Genomic DNA, 23,733 nt, shown 5'->3' on the forward strand with positions numbered 1-23,733 from the left:
CACAGGAAGGAAAGAGAAACAGAGGAAAGAAGTAGAGAAAGGTGAACAAGTTTCCGTCCCAATATATATATATATATATATATATATATATATATATAATAAGTAAAATAGTGAAAATTAATAATTTTTTATAAATAAATTAGTTTGATTTACTTTTAAATTTTTCTATCTTTTATATAATTATTAAATATAAAATAAAATTATAAATATTTTTAAACAAAAAATTATCATAAATATATCATTATTAATTAATTTTTTTATATTATTAATTACATTTAAAATAGAAAAACACTTTTTTTCTTAACTCAACCAAACATATTTTTTTGGTTTTTGAGAACAAAAACCGTTTTTCAAAATTCAGTTCCCAAACGTAATGTTGTTTCTGAAAACACAAAAAACTGTTCTTAAAAATTATTATTAAAAATTCTTTTCCAAAACAGTTTTTAAAAACACCAACCAAACATACTCTAATATTTCCTCCAAACTTCACCAAGCCTAAAATTCGCTACAAGGATGGTGATTCAGTTTCATTAATCTTTGCAGAGAGTACCAGAGATTTTAATTATTTGATCGGCAATCACCCTCGTAATGTTGCTGATTTTCATCCTCTTGTACCACAATTATCACCTGTCTTCATGTCCTCTAGCATACTAGTCGCTCCCCTTCTGGCCATCCAAGTGACTCTTTTACCTAACTTTGGAATTTCTTTGGGATTCACCTTTCCCTATTCTGTTGCAGATGACAATACATGTTCTCAATTCGTACGGATATGGGCTTCAATTAAATAAACTAGGGGAAGAGACCGCCATGTTACAAGATCGTATTCTCCCTTTCTATGATAGAACTGTGGTGAACGACCCTCTTGGAATAGAGTCCATCTTTTGGAACCAAGTGGGGAAGATAAAGTTCAAAGGATATCGACCTCGGACTGTTAGAATAATTCTAGACTCACATATATTAATAATTATTTATGATTAAGCTATTCATATATATTCAATTTATATTAATTATTAAGTATGAGTCATCTTATGTGTATAGCCAAAGTCACATATTTCTTACATTATGGTCCTAAGGCATAGAGGAAGTTAATAAATAAAGAATGAAATAAAAAAGTTTGATGTCTATTCAATTTTCTTTTGAAATATAGAACGTTCCCTCTCTTACCTCCCATCATAAGAAAGAATACAGAAAGGTGGTTTCCTCATCTATTGCCTTAGAAGAACCATATTTCTTCAACACTACTGCAAAATGGATTCAGGTTTATCCACATTCTCTCAAATAATCAGCATGTTTTCTTTATATGATTTAACATGATATTTCTGTTTTTGGGTTGATAATGGAGTTATCAACACGGCCTTCTACAAACAACGTCCTAGACACATTTGTACTCAACCAAGAGGATCTCCAACGACTCAAAAGATGGGTTGCAGCCAAATGCCCCACGTTATCACATGTATCAAGTTTTACAGTAGCATGCGCTTATGTATGGGATTGCATGGGTAAAGCTCGAGCAAAGAGTGGTGAAGATGTGGGTGAGAATGAGCCGGAGCATTTGGCTTTTGTGGGGGGCTGTCGAGCTTATTTTGATCCACCCATACCTGCAAACTATTTCGGTAATTGCTTAGCTCCATGTTCAGCGACAGTGAAGAGTTTGGAACTGATTACAGAAGATGGCTTCATAGTTGCAACCAATACTATAGGAAAGGCAATTCAAGAAAGACTTCGAAACAAAGAAGGAATTCTGAAAGGGTTGGAGAAATGGATGTCGAATTATAAATCTTTAAATCCAAAGAGAATATTTGGAGTCGCTGGATTGCCAAAGTTTTCGTGTTATGATATAGATTTTGGGTTAGGCAGACCTTGCAAGGGAGAAATCATATTGATAGACGTGACAAAATCCATATCACTCAATGAAGGCAAAAACAATAAAGAAGATGTTGAGATTGACTTATCATTTCCCAAGATTAAGATGGATGTTTTTACCTCTATCTTTGTTAATGGTCTCAAGATTTACGATTAGTAAAATTGTAATAAGAAAATAAACTTTGTTTATTCTTTTTATATGGGTGTGGAGTGCAATTAAGTTTCAAATTTGTTATTCTCCATCTCCTTCTTGTATTGAAGATGCAACATTTTACTTCAAAATAGTAATGTTTTTTAAAAATTGACCGGATAGCCTAATTTGGTCGCTGGTCTATTTGGTTCAAACTTGATTTCTCTTCTTTCGTTGATATTTTTAATGGGGCAAAATGAGTTCAAATGGTGTGTAAAAATTTGTCACATCTTGGGCCCATTTTAAACCATGCATTTAATATTAGACATGTTGAAAAACCACTTAATTTGTTTAGTGAAAGGAATTTGATTAATCATCAAAATGGGGTAAATAAATTTTAAAATTAAAAAAAAAAATTATTTCATATTTACCCTTTTGTAATAATGACTTTTATTATTAATAATTTTATAATAAAATGTGTATTTTTATAAATTAAATTCATTATTATAAGTTCCTTTACACGAAAAAAATAAAAATAAATAAATTCATATGATCATGGCGAAGATGCCACATTACCAAATTTGATCAAGACGTGATCAAATTACTTTCAAATTTAATCAAATGTTATAATTGGATTAATCTACTTATTAAATATGATATGTCATCGCTCAAAATAATTATTACTTGTTTGTTTGTGGATCGTGCATCAACGTCAAATCCATAGGATACTGTGATTGATTAAAAAGAAAAAAGAAAAGAAAAGAATATCATTACCAATTTGACTTCCGTATTGTCATTTAATAAAAAAAAATTCACTCAAAGACATGATTGTATTTAAAAATTCATTCTCAAAATTTTAAAAAGAGAATCTCTTCATTTTAATCGTTATTAACATCATGTTTTAAAATTTAAACATCGATGTCGTTGAGATGTGCAATCAACCAAGGGGCAAGCATGGTACCCGGAAACATTAAGTTATTAACAATTATATTTTAAAGAAAATCAGAAAACAATTTTTCTTTATTTTTTCTTTTAGTTTTTTCTTAACCAATTCTACTATCATGCCAATAATTATATAATCATGATTACAAGTTGGTTGATTGATAACATGTTATCCACCTCAAAATATAAAAAGGTTTATCGGAACCAAAGATGAAAATATCGGTAATCACGGATATATCAGTACTTCGATTTTACGGATATATCGGAGATATATCGGCGGATATTTTGGAAAAAAATATCGATAAGGTTAAAATTGTTAAAAACTCATGAAAATGTAAAAAAAACCTTATAATAATATAATTAGAAGTATAATAGACATTTTAAAGTTATTTTATTGAAAATTTTGATATATGTATAACATGATTTATCATATTTAATAATAATATCGTATGCATCGATAAAAATATGAATTTTATAAGTATACTTTTATTATTAAATTACACCTAATATTATGATATTTGATTATAATATGTCTAATTTTAAAATATATATTAGTATTAAAATATGATCTATTTAATTCAATTGTATTAAACAATATAAAATAAATTATGATATATACATTTTCTTCCTTGATCGGAACTTATTATTAGGTTAAAATTTTAAGTTATTAATAATATTATTAACATTAATTATCCATGAATAAATGTTTAACTTAAAGAAAAGTACATTTGGTAAAACTTAATTTTTAATGACTTAAAATGACTTTAAGTCACACTATGTTGAAGTTGCTAAGTCATAAATTATTAAATTGACCATCAAAGTTATATTTAATTTTAAATTATAATATTAAGTTATTTTATTAAATACATTTAATAATTTAAATTAAATCATTCAGTCATTATTAAACACCCTATTAGCCTTAGAATTTGTTTGATAAAACTTACTTTTTAATGACTTAAGATGACTTTAAGTCACATTATGTTTAAGTTATTAAGTCATAAGTTATTAAATCGATCATCAAAATTATATTTAATTTTAAATTATAATATTAAATTATTTTATTAATATATTTAATAATTTAAATTAAATCATTCAGTCACTATTAAATACCCTATTAGCCTTAAAAATTGTTTCTTAATAGTCATAGTTAAAAATTAAATTTTAGAGTATATGATATAAAGAGATAGACACACAAAGAGGCTTCACTTTTTACATGTTAGGCCTCGTAAAATTGAAATCTTAAAAATTGAATTATTTTAGAATTTAAAATTCACATCTTAAACATTGAGTAAATGTATATTAGTTAATAGTATTAATTCAACACATATTGACATTTAATTAATAAAAAAAATTCATTGAAATACAAAATTGTATTTAAAAATTCATTTTCAATAATTTTTTTATTCATTATCAAGAAACAGAAATCTTCTTCATTTTAATCACTATTGAAATCATGTTTTAAAATTTAAACATCGATGTCATTGAGATGTGCAATCAACCAAGTGACATGGCACCCGGAAACATTAAGTTATTAATAATTATATTTAAAAGAAAATAAAAAAACTATATATATATATATATATTTTCTTAATCAATTCCATCCACCATGCCAAGGAAATTCTTTTATTTTATGATTATATAATTATGATTGCAAGTTGGTTGATTGATACGTATTATCCCCTCAAAATATAAAAAAGCTTATTGGAACTTATTATAATAATATTATTAACATTAATTATTTATTAATAAGAGTTTAACTTAAAAGAAAGGAAGTTTGATAAAATTTAATATTTAATGACTTAAGATGATTTTAAGTCACATTATGTTTAAGTTGTTAAGTCATAAGTTATTAAATTGATCATCAAAGTTATGTTTAATTTTAAATTGTAATATTAAGTTATTTTATTAAATATATTTAATAATTTAAATTAAATTATTAAATCATTATTAGACATCCTATTAGCCTTAGAATTTGTTTCTTATTAGCATAGTTAAGAATTAAATTTTAGATTATATAATATAAAGAAATAGCCAAACAATATTGCTAAGGATGCTTCAATTTTTACATGTTACATCTTGTAAAATTCACATATTAAACATTGAATAAATTTATATTAGTTAATAGTGTTAATTCAACATATAGGAATAAATATAAATAAAGATAAAGAGATTTTAAGAAGCTTTAATGATCAATATAATTTCTATGTTCATAGAACACACTAATGCTCAAGAATTGATTAATCAAATGAAAATAAAAAGTTATAATGGTTAAGGTTGTCTTCTCTTTACACACATTTTTTTTTCTAATGAAATCACAATCCATAAGATGATAAACTATAATAAGGGTAAACTTGTGATTCAATACAAAAAAAAAAAAAAAAAAAAAAACAATTATCTAAGGGTGTTACATCCTTGAACCTCTGCGAACTGATTAAGAAGCTAGACTTTTGACATCGTATGAATCATATAATTGGATTAATTTTCTAAATAAATAAGATATATTACTCGTTGAATTAACTAGATTACTACTTGGTACGATTAAAGAGTGTGTTTGATTGTCATTTTGAAAACTGTTTTTAACTTAAAAAGTGTTTTTGAAAATAAAAAAAGAGGCATTTTACAAAATCTAGAAACCATTTTTAAAAATATGAAAAATCATTTATGACATTGAAAAATCACTTGAACTCATTTTAGGTAGTGATTTTAAAAAGTGTTTCTAACAAATAAAATTGTTTTAAGTATTATAAAAATTAAAAGTATTTTTTAAAATCATTATCAAATAAATTTTTAATAATGCTTTTAAAAATATTTTTTTTAAAATCACTTTTATTAAAAACATTTCAAGCCGAAACACCCTTCAGTGTGGGTCATACCATTCATAACACTAATGAAAAAAGGTTGTTATTTACTTATTTATTAATTGTATGTGGAGTGTACACGAGGACAAATGAATAGGATTCCTTCATGAAATGGAATACAGGACCATGACCTTTGAGTGAAGCCCGATAAAACGGTAGGGCGATTAGAATGAAAAAAGAGGAAAGAATCAATCTCAATCTTATTTTCAAAATTGAATTTTATGAAAGAAACATACATGAAGAAAAGATTGGATTTAAGAATCTAGTTTTATGAGAAAAAAAACGCTCACTTAGAGACAAGATAAAATTTAAGAATTCATTCCAAAACTCTCTTCACTTTAATCATGTTAAAAAAAATCAAATTTTTTTCATCAAATGTCATTGAGATACTTAATCAACCAGGTGGAGCATGGCACCTGAAACATTAAGTTATTGATAATTATATATAAAAGAAATCATATGAGATAAAAAATATATTCTCTCTCTCATACATAATTTGATGGAACTCCTCAACCACCACCAATATTATTCACCACCAATATTATTTCCTCATTCACACATAATTTAATGCACCACCAATATTAATGGGGAATTTATGTAACAATACACCAATGGGCAAAATTTTGCCATTTGGAAACTTTACTTTTTACTTTTCAAATTCAATGGATTTTGTGGAAAATAAACCACCTTTCATACACTGTAATAGTGATATTGAGGCCCTTCCAAAAATACCCTCATGCACTTTGACATAATCAATTGCTCAGAAAAGCCATATTCCACTTAAGCCAATGACATGGCTCATATGACATGTAGACACTCCACATGGCAATATTTTTTTAAAAATATTTACTAAAATATAATAGTGAGATTTACCCAAAATCTTTTCTTCTGCGTTGAATCAAAACCCTAAATCCCTTCTTCTCTCTTGAACCGAACCAAACCCCCAAATCCCTTCTTCTTTCTTGAACCAAACCCCAAATCCCTTCTTCTCTCTTTGAACCAAACCCCCCAAATCCCTTTTTCTCTCTTGAACCAAACCCTAACTCCAAAAACCCATATTTTTTCACCTTCTTTCACAACCACAATTCGCGAGGGGAGCTTGCAGTGAAAACAGAGAGAGGTGGTCCGAGCTGAGAGGAGTTTTCCCATGTATGAATGTAATGGATTTATGAGTTAATTTGGGTTGTTATCGTTGCTTGTTGAGATATTTGACAGAAAATTGGGTAATTTTTTAAAAATATCGCCGAGATTTTGGTATCAATGGGTATTTTTACCCATTTTTCAGAAAAATAAATAAATACGGGAAATCTCATTGAAGCTAGTGAGGCTGTAAGTTTGTAACTGTAAAAAAATAAAAATAAAATTATAGGCTTTAAGTTGTAGGTCTTAAAAAGAGGCTTTGATGGAAATAAAAGGAAAAGTTGATTAATTAAAGAAAGAGTGTAGAGGTCCGCTGCCATTTCCAGTAATTGTAGCACAACCCAGCTCTGTAATGTCACACGCTTTAAAGTTTAGGTGTGGTTCAGTGGTTGGAAAAGGTATCCTCATTACCCCCACTCCACTTACCAGTCTAGCCCGCACACAGATCTAGAATTTGCGGGCAAAGGTTGTGTTTTTCAGCTTGGCTCAAAAATCGTGGATTTAGGGTTTGTAAAATTTAAATCCAATGGCACTAAAGCAATTAGAACCCTAGAACAGATCCAGAAAACACAAGGAGCAACAAAAATAATAGCATTTTTTTTTTTTTTTTTGTTTTCCTTGGGAGTTTTGCATAGATTTCTCTTGGAAATCAAACGAGGATGAATTTTCCCGGAAATCGAATGGGGGATGGATTTTCTAGGGAAGCAAACGGGGGTTGAAAAGAAATAATAATAACATGATTAGATTAGTACCTGCGAGGATTGAGAGTGGTAGAGGAAAATAGGGCATGATGCTCGCTTGGAGAGGAAATTCAACAAAAGGGCTTCGTGATGCCTCACTCGGGTGGCCGTTTTGTTTTTTAGATTTAGTAGAGAAATAAAAAGGAAACAAATCATAAGAACACTATTATAAATCAAAATTATTAATTATTAATTATCCATATTTATTTTGGTTAAATCAAATTTTCAGTTTTTATTAGTAATATTTTATAAATTAAAATTAATTTGATAAGATAAATTATTAATAATATTAATTATTTAAATAAATTAATGTTAATAGAAAATTTTGTTACCACATATTTTTAATACAAATGTAGAAATTTTTTAAACATTAAAACAATATGGCTTTTATTTATCAATATAAAAAAACATTATATTTTAATTTACAAAAAAATAAAAAATTACATGAACTGTTATATATATACATTATATATATATATATACAAAAACTAACCTCCTCAATTCTGGAGCTTATTAATTACAAGAACTTTTTTTCTCAAAACTGATTGGTTGACAAAGAAAATTCCAATATTATCTTCATTTATTTAAAAATAATTTAAAATGCATGCACTTTTTAATTTATGATTTAATTATTCCCAAAAATAGCCCTTTACTTGTCATGTCATCATAATCCTTCGTATTATTTTATTATTTGAGAATTTTTTTTTCTCTAGAAACATTATAAAGTAAGAATTTGAAAAAAGAATTTATTATAATATTAGTAAGTTAAAAATAGATTCATATTCTTGATAATAAATAAACCAATAATAAATTTCTATTTATTATATAATATTAATAATTGTTTAATATAATAATGAATAAAATTTGTTATTAGAGCTTTTCAATAATAAATTTGTTATAATATTAAAATAATTATATATTATGAAGTTTATTATTTATTATTTAATAAACAACCTTATTACTTTTTGAATTGGTAATTATGATTAAATATGATTTGTTTGACAATATTTCCTAAACTTTTAGAAATCTAAAATAAGAATCCTATAAGGTGTTTGTTTCTAGATGAAAAAAAAATCTAAAATAGTAAAATAATAAGGAAACATTTATATGGAGGAGTGTAGTTGTCAATTGATTTGAATAACATCACAAATAAAATGACATTTTTTGGAATAATTGGATAACTCAATGCATGTATTTCAAATTATTTTTAAATAGATGAAGATAATACTAATTTAAAATATTTGGGATTCTTTTTACCATATATTTTCTTATTAGTGAATCAAATCCCACTTTTCCCTAAACTATATTGATTTGGTTAGATGAGTATGTAAATTTGAGGCATACCATTTGTTTAATTGGCTGACCCACTAAAATGCACATTATCTGTTTTTTTTTTTTTGGGTAGTGGGTATCATAGTGGGTGACCCTATAAATAAAAATTTCACCCTTCTTGATAATCATATTATTGAAAGGTTGGGGGAAACCGATCTTATTGATTTTTCATTTACATGATGTAACAAAATGTTTCCCATTTCTTTGTTAATATATGTTATATTTGTGTAATAATTATGATGAATGTATATAGGAACACTATATTCACGTTCACATGTCTTTAACATTTGATTAATTTATTAATGAATTATGGTTGTTTAATGCAGTGATAATATGAACATATGGTGTCGTTGTTCTGGCCGTAGATTCCTCTCTGGAATCCATTTGCTCTCAGAAGTGAAGAAGAATGTAATAAGACACTACTACAAAAATAATTTATGGTGTCACTATTTATGGTGTCACTTTTAAAATAATGACACCATAAGGTTTATAATTAATAAAGGTGACACATCATATTAAAAATCTTCAATTGAGGTAGTTAGATGATGTTAGTTTTATATTAATAGTGTCATTTTTCGGGAAGTGACATCATATAAAATAATTTTTTTTAAATATTATAACTTAATGAGCCTACTTGAGCCCACTTTTAGAATTAATAATAAGGACCAATCTATAAAAAGCCCATTGTTTCCACATGATACCCACAATCCAAAAAATCTCAGTATACAAACCCTATATATAATAAAAATCATAATCTTCTTCTACCTTTTCTCTCACCCATAGTCAACACGCTCACAATCGACATTCTTCTCTTTGTGGACTCCCAGGTAAGCCAAAATTTCTTAGATCTATCATATTTTTTCTTTTATTAATGTTATTATATTGATTGTTTCAACATTTTTGTATTATGGTTTTTATGAATTATGGCTCGATTACAACGAACTGCTGGTTCAGAAATTGACACATCTTCTAAAGAATGGTTATGTTCATTTCTAAATGTATGCACTTGAACTATTTTTGTTCTTCTAACAGCACGAGCAGTTACTTTCCAAGGGCATCCTTCAACAACACATATTACAGTCATATGCTTAAGACAATTCCTCTTAAACTTGTATCTAAAACGGCCTCCTACTGACATGAGATATATTGCATCCCGAATTTATTTGTAGTTGAGAAGGTATGCCCACTACCCAATATTGCACTCTCAAAACGACTTGACTCTAGTGGACCAACATGTGATTCAACACATCTTTGATGAAATCCTCATGATTGCATTCTAATATCAACATCTCTTGTTGAATATGGGACTAGTGAGTTAGACCCTACGATTGTTTTGTTCAAGCTGCATTATAACATCTAATGAATAAACATAAATATTAAAAAAAAAAATACATGGAATCATTTAAGATTAGATATTTTTTTATATAACTTACCCTTGTCCTCCATTCTCAATCGTTTCATCGTCTTCAACTGTTGATGCTAAACATATATATACACGTGCACATCGGTCACTAAATTGAAACATGTTTGTCAAGTTTTCATCATTTTTCAATGGTTGAAGTGCATATAAATCAAACGGGAGAGTATATGAAAATGTTGGTCCCACTATATTGATGTTCATTTTCCCACAAATCCTTGAAACAAAATCATTATATGTCATTGATCGTTCTAAACTTTGACCCTCTCGTCTCCCACCCATATATTCCACATTGCCATGTTCATCCCTTACTAGCTCTCCTTCAATGTGCAGATAACAATAAATTGTATTACTTTGATCCATTTAAATGCTACTCGATCATGTGCAGCCCCTGTTTAGAAGCATGAACCTTTAGTCAAGTTGAAACAATTAACTAATTTCTTAATAACACTACATAAACCAACTTACTTATAACAAAACTGATTATCACGCCTATGACCATCATATATTAATACATCGTTTATCTTTGAAACTTTAAAAACAAGCTTCATTTACATTTCATAGTCTACAATTAATGGTGTAAATATAGACATGCATAGTGTATACTTAACATTAAGTAATGCAATTATTCTATTTTACTTCGTAGTAATTTGCTATGTTATATAAATTAGGGAGTGAACCTCTCAATTCATGGGCCAACCATTGTTTTGGTAACTCTTCAAGCCAAATTGTGCTAATGTCACTTTTTTCGGGCCACCCCCTCAAACAATGGGTCGACCTTTATTTTGCCCACTGCCCAAATTAAACCACAACAATGTTACAACCAAGGGCCGACCTCCAAACAATTGGGTCAGCCTTTATTTTGCCCACTGCCCAGATTAAACCACAACAATGTTTACAACCAAGGGCTAACCTCTAAAAAAATGGGTCAACCTTTATTTTGCCCACTGCCCAGATTAAATCACAACAATGTTTACAACCAAGGGCCGACCTCCAAACAAATGGGTCAGCCTTTATTTTGTCTATTGTCCAGATTAAACCACAACAATGTTTACAATTAAGGGCCTACCTCCAAACAAATGGGTCAACCTTTAATTCACTTACTGCAACCTCTTACGAAAACAATAATTTCATCCAAATGTCATTAACTGAATTACGGCTAGCCCCTTCATCCAAGGGTAAACCCTTACTATGACCACTACACACATAAACAAAACAAATTTCATATTTGTGGTTGTGACCATCAATTTTGAACCTAAGGCTCCACTACTATTTTCCCTAATTCCCACATAAATTCATGTCCACTTTACTAAATTTGTTTTATTTTCTTCTTCAATTCAACCCTTATTCATTACAAATTCAAAACTTTTATTAAGAAATTTATTAAAACTTTAATCCCAATCATTTTTAAAATTTATACTCATCTACTCATGACTAAACATGAATTCTTTTCCCATGCATTAGATTCACCAATTAACAACTATAAACAACATTAAACAACAAATTGTTTGAACATTCCTAAAAATTATATTCCCTTCACATGCAATAGTCATATTTTTCTTTTCTTTTCCGTATTCTTCCCAACAACCGCATACAACACAAACATAACAATTCAGAAAATAAAACAAAATCAATATAGCTTACCACCATCTCATTTTCCCATCATTTATCAAATTTTAAGCCATATTTCATTTCAAATAAACCCTAAATGAATTAAAATATAAATTTAGATACAATATTAATGGACATTGAACATGTAGAAATATGCAATGTAATCAAGTTTAAATCACAAAATTGCACAAATCACATAACTATGACATTATTCAAATCTCAAAGAATCAAAATGACAAATCAAAATATAAAGTTATTACAAAATTTAATAACATATATATATCACTTGGAAAAACTCTTGCTTTAAAAGTTAAATGCAACTACAATATTTTTATTCTTGGTTATCTCGTTCTCTCAATTGCTTTCTTTCTCCTTCTTCGATGTAAAAGCAAAATAGGAAGTACAACCAGGAGAAAAATGATTGTCACTCCTGAAATAAGAAGAAGGAAATGGGTTTTTTTGTCTACCTGGCCTTTGTTAAGGGGTTCGCACTTGGACTTTTGTTTTCAGATTGATGTTTGGTGGGAAAATGAAGATGTCATTTTCCTTATGGTGATGGAGGAGAAACAAAATAAGAGATCAAGTTTGGAGGTTCGTTTGGGGTTGATGGGTTATCGCAATTTGAGAACCTAGCTACCAGATTTTTTATAGATCCTTTCACCTTGTGATGGTTTGTGCCTATGAACGAACAAGAAAGAACATGGGTTTTTGGTGTTAGGGTTTAGTTGAAGAAAGAAGAAGACATTTGGGGTTAAATATTTTTTAAAACATCAATCCATGTGGAGTGTCTAGCTGGCCGATGACATGTAACTGAGCCATGTCATTGGCTTAAGTGGACAACAAGCAACTTATCCAACTAGGAGAGATGTCAAACTATAGGAGGGTATTTTTGGAAGGGTCTCAACATCACTATTACAGTGGCATGAAATGTTGTTTATTTTCCACAAAATGCACTGAATTTGAAAAGTAAAAAGTAAAGTTTCCAAAAGGCAAAATTTTGCCCCTTGGTGTATGGTTACATAAATTCCCCTTTATTTATTCATTTGATTTAGAGTAGTTACTTCTTTTTTTAAAAATAAAATAAAATTCTAAGTAGTTGAGACCCAACAGGATATCAAATGGCTTTCAAAAAGGACTATACATTACAAAGGATTGGTCTAGGGACTAGGTTACTCGATGGAAAAGTGTTGGGCACCAATTAAGCTTTGAAACATATTGTGTATAAGCACATGTTGTGTAAAACTTGATACATTGATAGGGCATGGACCATAACCCTTTTTGTGAGTCGTAGAAGATCAGCTAGGATTAATTAAAAAAAAGTGCCCACACTATTGTTGGTAGGAAGTAGAGGTTGATTTCATTCATATTTAATTTTCCCCATACATATGTTGCCAAAAAAATTTGAACCTAGCTTGTTGGGGTCTTTTTGTTAGGCACGTGTATATCCTACACTATTTAAGTGTAGCCTATTATCAAATAAATTTTCAATTATAGTCTTTTTTTTTCTTTTTTTGACATTATAGATACATCATGGAGGAGGAAATAGTTGTCTTTCGAACTTCTAATTTATCTTCTTTGATGGGAAAAAGATACCGGTATTCACAAAATATACAAAAAAAGAAAAAGTAGAAGGGATAAAGAGTCTTTAGTCTATAAGTGAGTTTGTATTCATCTTTACATGGATATAAGGTCTTGAATAGATTAGTAAAAAAAATTCTAATTACAAAATAAATATATTCAAGAACATAGATTATTTTATAGTAAGAGTTTTATTGAATCTTATTGCTATGACTACTAGTATCTTCTATGATTTCCATTTTTGTTGTTTGCATTTCGAAAATTTCTAAAATTAATTTGGTATTGGAGCATATTCCTCTAGCTTGGCATTCAATTATATCCTTATATCTTGTCGAAAATTATTTATCGTTGTGATAATTGTTGATATTGTCAATGTGATCTTTATTAATCTCAAAATCTCATTACATAATTTTCAAGATTTGAATGAGATATTAGGTTAATTTTTTGTAGTGATATACATGTTTAGAGATTTTTAAATACCAAATTATAAGTCCATTTGAGCGAACTTTGGTGCTTTGGATAGGCATATATAATAATGCAGAGAACTTGGTTTTGGTGGGCTATTGCAATTAGGTTGTAAGGAGGTTAATTTAGATTTATGTTTTTGGTTGATAAAAAACATAAACATTGCTTATTCCCAACTCGAGTTATTTGGGAGTAAGAAGGTCTCTTTGACATGTCATGATGTTGGGATGACGATGGGCATTCCACATAGTGAAAGAAAGTTAATTGTTGAGAAGGGAAGTGTTAAAGCTAGTCAAATGCCGAGTTTGCAAGATATAGAGTCAATGATGGTTGGCATCGATGATATGGAGGAATTTAAGCGGGTCTTCTTGATTTTCGCTTGTGCAACCTTATTGGCACCCACATCTCATTTGGAAGGTAGTCACTCATTATGGTATACACCCCGAGAGCAGTTACTTGGGAACATAAATTGGGGAGAATATGTCTTAGAATTTTTTATTCAAGCTATACATGAACATAGGAGGAAGGAAAGTGTTTAGATTAAAAGGTGTTTGATGTTTCTACAGGTAACTTTTTGTCTTATTTATAAGTATATGTTCATGTATTAGATATTTAATAATGGTTATACACTATGTTGGCCATGATGTTAGCACTAATTATGTCTTATATAATGCAATAGATATTCTACTTTTCAATATCTAATTTTCTAGCCATGTATGTGGAACTTACCACTCCTCGCATTGCTACATGGAACGATTTTTTGGTCAAGCAACGCATCAAGTTGGAGTTGGAAATGCTTGGAGGATTTGGCAAAGTTGAGGTATAATTAGCTTTTAGTTATATTAAGATAGTTGATTACCATTGTAATTAGATTATTGGGATGACAATTTACATGTTTTGCAATGATAGTTGGTTAGCACATCGGTGGAGCAAGATGAAATAGAAAAAAATAAGGCTCCTGCAATTGATGACCCAATTAACCCAGATGAGAATGAAGACTTTGATGTAATCCTTCATACCTAATGACTATGAATAATAACTTATATTAAGGCTTAGTTTAAATATATGTCATTTAATGTTCCTTCATTATGTTTGACTTAGGTTATTTGTGCTCGCATGGAGGCAACACAACGTCAAATCACCGATGCACAAAGTCATCTTAATAGTCTTATTGCATCATACAACTGTGATGTGAAAGTGTTGAGGACTCGTTTCACCTCTTCACACTATCGCACAATGAAGGCCAACAGTTAAATTGTCATGAACATGTTAATGAAAGTGGTGCACCATTTTATACAAATAATCCACAACATTCACTTATTCATTCTGGTGGTCAAAGAAGATCTTCTGAAGATGACCTTGGATGTACAAATGAAGGCGTGTCAGAAAGACCCAACGTAGAAGAGGGTGTGTTCTTTGCAAACGAGGATCCCCTTCACCTTGGGCCACACAATATGTTGGTGTTAGTGCAATCGTGCATGGACAACAATGCGGATGTAGCACCACAAGCCTCAGAAGAAATACGACCACGAAGAGTAAAAATTAAAGTATGTCGTCATAGGCAACGAGCAGCTGCATGCAAGTCACCTTTTGTACAATTATGTGTATCAAAATACAAAAGGTTGACAGAGGAAGAGACACATGTTGCCGACTATGTGTTTGACGAGTCAAAAGATCCTAGGTTAGTCCCAAATCACACGTTTAGCAAGTATTGTTCTTAAAAGACTATGATTATGGATTTGTCTAGAAAAACAAAAAAAATTACTCACGTCTTGTGTTTCATGTGATTAATAGTGAGATGCTTTGTGCATATGGTGGCTATGGCGTGACATGGGAACAACTTCAATGCTTAGTAGGGGAGAGCTTCATTGATATTCCGGTAAGGTTTATGATAAATAAGAAAAAATACCCTCATCTTTCCATTGATCATTTTAACTAATGAAGAGGAATATGTAGGTGATTTCCATGTTCTGCCGATACATGAATGCAAAAGAAGAGAATCCTTCTCGCAGACACTTTTTTAATCCATACTTTGGGATGAGGTTTTTTCCTTGAGTACACCAAATCTTGTCCCTAATATAAGATGCATGTATAGTTTTAGTCATACATTGTTACTATGATCTCAATAACTTTTTACAGGAAATATGTGGTTCAATGAGCAAGTCTACCTCAAAATCAACACTCAAGAAAAGATTAGGTAGCTATTGTGTTAATCTTATTATTAGGTTAAATTTTTAAGTTATTAATAATATTATTAACATTAATTATCCATTAATAAAAGTTTAACTTAAAGAAAAGGACATTTGGTAAAACTTAATTTTTAATGACTTAAAATGACTTTAAGTCACACTATGTTTAAGTTGTTAAGTCATAAGTTATTAAATTGATCATCAAAGTTATATTTAATTTTAAATTATAATATTAAGTTATTTTATTAAATATATTTAATAATTTAAATTAAATCATTCAATCATTATTAAACACCCTATTAGCCTTAGAATTTGTTTGATAAAACTTACTTTTTAATGACTTAAGATGACTTTAAGTCACATTATGTTTAAGTTATTAAGTCATAAGTTATTAAATCGATCATCAAAATTATATTTAATTTTAAATTATAATATTAAATTATTTTATTAATATATTTAATAATTTAAATTAAATCATTCAGTCACTATTAAATACCCTATTAGCCTTAAAAATTGTTTCTTAATAGTCATAGTTAAAAATTAAATTTTAGAGTATATGATATAAAGAGATAGACAAACAAGGAGGCTTCACTTTTTACATGTTAGGTCTCGTAAAATTGAAATCTTAAAAATTGAATTATTTTAGAATTTAAAATTCACATCTTAAACATTGAGTAAATGTATATTAGTTAATAGTATTAATTCAACACATATTGACATTTAATTAATAAAAAAAATTCATTGAAATACAAAATTGTATTTAAAAATTCATTCTCAATATTTTTTTATTCATTATCAAGAAAAAGAAATTTTCTTCATTTTAATCACTATTGAAATCATGTTTTAAAATTTAAACATCGATGTCATTGAGATGTGCAATCAACCAAGTGACATGGCACCCGGAAACATTAAGTTACTAATAATTATATTTAAAAGAAAATAAAAAACTATATATATATATATATATATAAATATATATATGTATATATATATATATTTTTTTTCTTAATCAATTCCATCCACCATGCCAAGGAAATTCTTTTATTTTATGATTATATAATTATGATTGCAAGTTGGTTGATTGATACGTATTATCCCCTCAAAATATAAAAAAGCTTATTGGAACTTATTATAATAATATTATTAACATTAATTATCCATTAATAAGAGTTTAACTTAAAAGAAAGGAAGTTTGATGAAATTTAATATTTAATGACTTAAGATGATTTTAAGTCACATTACATTTAAGTTGTTAAGTCATAAGTTATTAAATTGAGCATCCGAGTTATGTTTAATTTTAAATTGTAATATTAAGTTATTTTATTAAATATATTTAATAATTTAAATTAAATTATTAAATCATTATTAGACATCCTATTAGCCTTAGAATTTGTTTCTTATTAGCATAGTTAAGAATTAAATTTTAGATTATATAATATAAAGAAAATAGCCAAACAATATTGCTAAGGATGCTTCAATTTTTACATGTTACATCTTGTAAAATTCACATATTAAACATTGAATAAATTTATATTAGTTAATAGTGTTAATTCAACATAGGAATAAATATAAATAAAGATAAAGAGATTTTAAGAAGGTTTGATGATCAATATGATTTCTATGTTCATAGAACACACTAATGCTCAAGAATTGATTAATCAAATGAAAATAAAAAGTTATAATGGTTAAGGTTGTCTTCTCTTTACACACATTTTTTTTTCCTAATGAAATCACAATCATAAGATGATAAACTATAATAAAGGTAAACTTGTGATTCAATACAAAAAAAAAAAAAAAAAAAAAAAACAATTATCCAAGGGTGCTATATCCTTGAACCTCTGCAAATCGATCAAGAAGTTAGACTTTTGACATCTTATGAATCATATAATTGGATTAATTTTCTAAATAAATAAGATATATTACTCATTGAATTAACTAGATTACTACTTGATACAATTAAAGAGTGTGTTTGATAGTCATTTTGGAAAGTGTTTTTAACTTAAAAAGTGTTTCTGAAAAAAAAAAAAAAAAAAAGACATTTTACAAAATCTAAAAACCATTTTTAAAAATATGAAAAATTATTTATAACGTTAGGAAATCACTTGAACTCATTTTAGAATATCGTTTGGTAGTGATTCTAAAAATATTTCTAATAAATAAAATATAATTTGTTTCAAGTATTATAAAAATTAAAAATGTTTTTTAAAATCATTATCAAATAAATTCTTAATAATGTTTTTAAAAATATTTTTTTTAAAATCACTTTTATTAAAAACATTTGAAGCCGAAACACCCTTCAGTGTGGGTCATACCATTCATAACACTAATAAAAAAAAGGTTGTTATTTACTTATTTATTAATTGTATGTGGAGTCTACACGAGGACAAATGAATAGGATTCCTTCAAGAAATGGAATACAGGACATGACCTTTGAGTGAAGCCCGATAAAACGGTGGGGCGATTAGAATGAAAAAAGAGGAAAGAATCAATCTCAATCTTATTTTCAAAATTGAATTTTATGAAAGAAACATACGTGAATAAAAGATTGGATTTAAGAATCTAGTTTTATGAGAAAAAAAACGCTCACTTAGAGACAAGATAAAATTTAAGAATTCATTCCAAAACTCTCTTCACTTTAATCATGTTAAAAAAAATAAATTTTTTTTCATCAAATGTCATTGAGATACTTAATCAACCAGGTGGAGCATGGCACCTGAAACATTAAGTTATTGATAATTATATATAAAAGAAATCATATAAGATAAAAATATATTCTCTCTCTCACACATAATTTAATGCACCACCAATATTATTTCCTCATACACACATAATTTAATGCAACTCAGGCACCACCAAACATAATTTAATGCACCACCAATATTATTTCCTCATAACTCAGGCACCACCAAACATAATTTAATGCAACTCAGGCACCACCAAACATAATTTAATGCACCACCAATATTATTTCCACATATGAGAATATTAGAAGTGTTCATGGGTTTCTCTCTCTCTCTCTCTCATAATTTGAAACAACTTCTCAACCACTGCCAATATTATTTTTTCATATAAGATTTAAAATGTTCATGGGTTGGTGCTCGGTATTCCAATTTTATATAGACTCGATGAAGCCCAACTTGTATAAATTATGGTACCTCGATAACATCTTGGTTGTATGGCTTCATTTGAAATGGTGAACGTGCTTGAGCACTGCAGACTAGCCCCAGCTCCGGGCACAGTCGATGAGAAGTCACTTCCTCTCACCTTCTTCGACATACCATGGCTGCATTTTCCTCTAATCCAACACCTTTTTTTCTATGAATTCCCTTATCCTAAGTCCCATTTCATAGACACCATTATTCCACTACTTAAACACTCACTTTCCCTCGCTCTCAAGCACTTTTATCCCTTTGCTGGAAAGTTGATATTTCCTCCAAATTTTGGTAAGCCTGAAATTCGTTACGTCAGTGGCGATGCTGTTTCCCTAGTCTTTGCAGAGTCTAACAAAGACTTCAACCATATCACTGGAAATCACCAACGAAACGTTGCTGAATTTCATTCTCTTGTAGCCCAATTACCGCCAGTGTCCATAATATCAGACTCACTGGTGGCCCCACTTTTAGCTGTTCAAGTGACACTTTTTCCGAACTCTGGGATTTGTATTGGATTCACTTTTCGCCGTGTAACTGCAGATGGCAATGCATGTACAAGATTCATAAGATCATGGGCTAGTATTAATAAAGTAGGCAGAGAGACCACCATGGTGGAGAGTGGTACCCTCCCATTCTATGATCGGACCATGGTCAAGGACCCGAATGGGTTAGCATCAGTTTTTTGGAACCATGTGGGGAAAATAAAGTTTGAAGGGTCTCAACGTCAGCTCTCCACCAACAAGGTCATAGCCACATTTATTCTGGGCCAATCCCATGTCCAGCAGCTCAAAAAATGGGTTCTGTCTCAATGCCCAACATCATCACATGTGTCAACTTTCACAGTGACATGCGCTTATGTGTGGACCTGTATGGTAAAAGCTCGAGAAAGAAGTGGTGAGAAGGTGACTGAAGATGAATTAGAACACTTTGTTTTTGGGGCAGATTGCAGAGCTCTCTTGCAGCCCCCATTGCCTGCAACCTACTTTGGTAACTGCTTGGTATCATGCTTTGCAACTACAAAAACCAAGGAACTGATGGGGGACAACGGCTTCATAATCGCAGCCAAAACGATAGGAGAAGCAATTCAAGAGAGGCTTCGGAAGAAGGAAGGAGTATTGAAAGATGCAGAGAAATGGATATCGGAGTTTGAAACTCGAAAAGAGGATAGAATAGTCGGAGTCGCAGGATCACCAAGGTTTGCAGTCTATGATATAGATTTCGGGTTGGGGAAGCCTAAGAAAAGTGAGGTGGTGTCGATAGATATGACAGGTTCCATCTCACTTAATGAGTGCAAAAATGACAAAGAAAGTTTTGAGATTGGCTTGTCTCTTCCCAAGATTAAGATGGATGCCTTTGAGGATATCTTTGCTAATGGGTTCCAAGTTTAGCAAAATTGGTAAGGATGCACTTTTCTTTCTTGTTTCTTTTTGTCTGTCCACACACTGATGTTGCATCAACTAGTTGTTGATTCAAGTTGGAGTTAATCTATATCTATATATTTACTTTTATATGTGTCTAATTGTATGCCTTTTATGAAAAAATATCCCATGTTATGAATTATTTCCTAATATATCCTCTCTTTTAGTTTTTATTTTTTGGTAGGATTTTTTTTTATTTCTTTATTTTTTGATTGAAATTGTTATAACTAATAATTCTAGCTCATTCCAATATATCTATATTATCTCTTACAACCACATATGAAACATGCATACTCAAATCTTCCCCACCCAAAATTAATAGATTTTATATCCAAAGTACTATTTAGACCTATTGGAATAATAGAAATAAGGGAAAATATGTCATGACTTTTAATATGTCTACTGTAGATATAAACACTTAAATCATATTTAGTTCTTGAAAAAGTACTATAAAAAAAAAGAAAAATATTTAAAAAAAATGTTTTTCTCATGTTTAATAAATTAATTTGATAACTTAATTTAAATTATTAAGTACGATTAAATGCATTTGGTGAAATAACTTAATATTGTAACTTAAAATTAAAAATAATAAATTAAAGTAAATAATCTTTTCTAAACCATTTTGTTTTTAATTAATTCCACCAAAGATCACCATTTTAAATCATAACGCATCTAATACTTAGTTAATTCTACCATAGCTCTCGCCTTCATGGGTCGGAGTAATACATGTCACAAATATACATGGAGTTTGGGGGAAAAATAATCCTTTTTTTTAAAATAAATCTTATATCTAAGTTATTTTTCAAAATATTCATCCATCTAATATTTCAATTACATTAATTTTCACTTTATTACTTTATTTTTTTTAAAAAAATTATATCATAAAACCACAATTACTAGTTGTAATTTTAACTTCAAGTTAAAATTAAAGTTACCAACATCAAAGCTGATGAATGTGGTTTTATCTTAAAGTTAAAACCATAATTACCTATTGTGGTTTTGAGACAAAAAAAAACAAAAAACAAAATGGAAGTTGACATGGCATATACATATTACTTTGATGAATATTTTCAACACGAATTTAGATTGAAAACTTTTTTTTTTTTTTTAATTAAAAAAGGGTTACTTTGATTGCAAACTCTATATTCATGCCTTCTTAAGTGATAAAATGTTCTGGTTGTAGGAGAAAATTTGGGGGTATAATAATAATGAAGTTAAAATAGTACAAAAGCAAAAAATGCAAATAATAAAATTGGAACAGGAAGTGCTATAAGATGTGTTAGGGAGTTGCTTTCCTTAAGATGTTATTTGCCTCCACTGATTCTATGATGCACAAGAGTTTGGCAAGCACACCTCCGAGATATAATGAAATTATGTTTGTTTACCTAAGTTGTGCACCGACGAAAGCAGACTCAAATATCCTCCAAATATAGAAAGCATATATAGAAATTTTATAATATTGTGTACTAGCTTTATTTATCATCATTAATACTTTCCTTTTGAAGTCCTTACTATCATATTTAAAAGATTTTTACCAACCTCTTTAACAAGAGACTTTTTATAATAAAAACTTTAAAGTTTTTTTCTAAAAGTAAAACTATTAGATTCTTATTTGTTTGTTTTATGACTTCATCATCCCTGAGAAAACTTTCATCAAAGTATATGTTGTGTTAGCACTTCAATATCAACATAGTAGTGCAAGAACACAAAGCTCAAAATAATACAAGTGCAGAAGGTTTTAACATTGTTAGTTAATCATGTATGCATTAGCGGATGAGAAATATCGATTTACTATATCATAAAAAATACTCCAAATGAGAAAAATCATATACAACCATTAGGTTTTAAAACATTTCATATTTTTCTCCTTGTATATATATCTTAAATTGTGAGGTATTTCTTTATTGGATGTGTCTCATTCTTCCTCACATGATTTTAATGTATTCAATATAGTCTTTACACATCAATCTCCATCTCATAACATTTTCTATTCATGGGTTAGAATATTTATAAAAATATTCATAATAACTTTATTTTTTTAAAGAAATTTAATATTAAAAATATTTAATATAATATTTTTTATAAAAAAGAAATATACACTATTTAGGAATTGAAGATATGTTTCAATAATCCCTATCTTGAATCAAATTCTATCAAGTCTTTATTCCATTTATCTGCAAGACATGATTTCAAGGAAATTGCTTGACGCACTGTACTTGTATATTTGTTTGAACCAAATCCTTACTCCACTAAACAAATTGTTTGTTGCTTGCTAATTGCTTTTAACTTTTGATCAAAACTATTTAGCATAATTATTGAACCAACACAGAAGACTACAATTGGGTTGCTTCACGAATTCAAAGCTTTGGAATATGGGGCCTAAGGTTAATTCCTTAAATCTAAAGTTGCTTCTTCAACAATCCTTGCCGATCCACGAACCAAGGATTGTCACTAATAATAATAATAATAATAATAATAAGATTGTAGGATTTCGTATTATAATTATTTTTAAATAGCAACAAGTCTCATTTTCTCATTTGTATCATTATTTCTCATAGCTTTGATTCTTACTCATAGTTATATCATATGATCAGAATATTTTATTCATATTTAACAAATTTTATTACATATCATTAATTTTTTATGTGGAATTGATAGAAGGATTTCACGATCAAATATCACATTGCTTATCTTATTGGGTTCTCATTGCTATTTATCTCATTGGAAAATGAAATTGATGGAAAATATTAAAATATATATATATGATGGCGTATAGTTGGGGCCAATCTAAAAGTGTGGCCATAACCTATGGTAGTGGCCATCAGAAACTGTGGCCATACAAGGATCTATAGTTGTGGCCATTATTAAATCGTTGCTATATGACAACCATGAGAATTT

General features: G+C 28.9%; 4 protein-coding genes across 4 annotated transcripts; all 4 read left to right on the top strand.

Moving 5' to 3' along the window:
* The first annotated feature begins 1,336 nt into the window (after window positions 1-1,336).
* On the top strand, window positions 1,337-2,020 carry LOC100245977 (malonyl-coenzyme A:anthocyanin 3-O-glucoside-6''-O-malonyltransferase-like). The gene has a single exon (XM_010659095.2). It carries the CDS (start codon window positions 1,337-1,339, stop codon window positions 2,018-2,020), a length of 684 nt encoding a protein of 227 aa, XP_010657397.2.
* Window positions 2,021-14,343: 12,323 nt separating this feature from the next.
* LOC104880911 (uncharacterized) lies at window positions 14,344-15,378 on the top strand. Its single transcript, XM_059741241.1, has 4 exons — window positions 14,344-14,642; window positions 14,756-14,896; window positions 14,986-15,081; window positions 15,178-15,378. Exons 1-4 carry the CDS (start codon window positions 14,631-14,633, stop codon window positions 15,328-15,330), a joined length of 402 nt encoding a protein of 133 aa, XP_059597224.1. The 5' UTR covers window positions 14,344-14,630; the 3' UTR covers window positions 15,331-15,378.
* Window position 15,379: 1 nt separating this feature from the next.
* On the top strand, window positions 15,380-16,234 carry LOC109123469 (uncharacterized). Its single transcript, XM_059740920.1, has 4 exons — window positions 15,380-15,757; window positions 15,871-15,955; window positions 16,033-16,118; window positions 16,216-16,234. The coding sequence occupies exons 1-4, from the start codon at window positions 15,531-15,533 to the stop codon at window positions 16,232-16,234; spliced, it is 417 nt and encodes a 138-aa protein (XP_059596903.1). The 5' UTR covers window positions 15,380-15,530.
* Window positions 16,235-19,370: 3,136 nt separating this feature from the next.
* Window positions 19,371-20,987, top strand: LOC100256273 (malonyl-coenzyme A:anthocyanin 3-O-glucoside-6''-O-malonyltransferase). The gene has a single exon (XM_002276054.4). The coding sequence runs from the start codon at window positions 19,441-19,443 to the stop codon at window positions 20,803-20,805; it is 1,365 nt and encodes a 454-aa protein (XP_002276090.1). The 5' UTR covers window positions 19,371-19,440; the 3' UTR covers window positions 20,806-20,987.
* The last annotated feature ends 2,746 nt before the right edge of the window (window positions 20,988-23,733 follow it).

This window comes from Vitis vinifera, chromosome 12 (assembly GCF_030704535.1).
Source record: "Vitis vinifera cultivar Pinot Noir 40024 chromosome 12, ASM3070453v1".
NCBI classification, from domain to species: Eukaryota; Viridiplantae; Streptophyta; class Magnoliopsida; order Vitales; family Vitaceae; genus Vitis; species Vitis vinifera.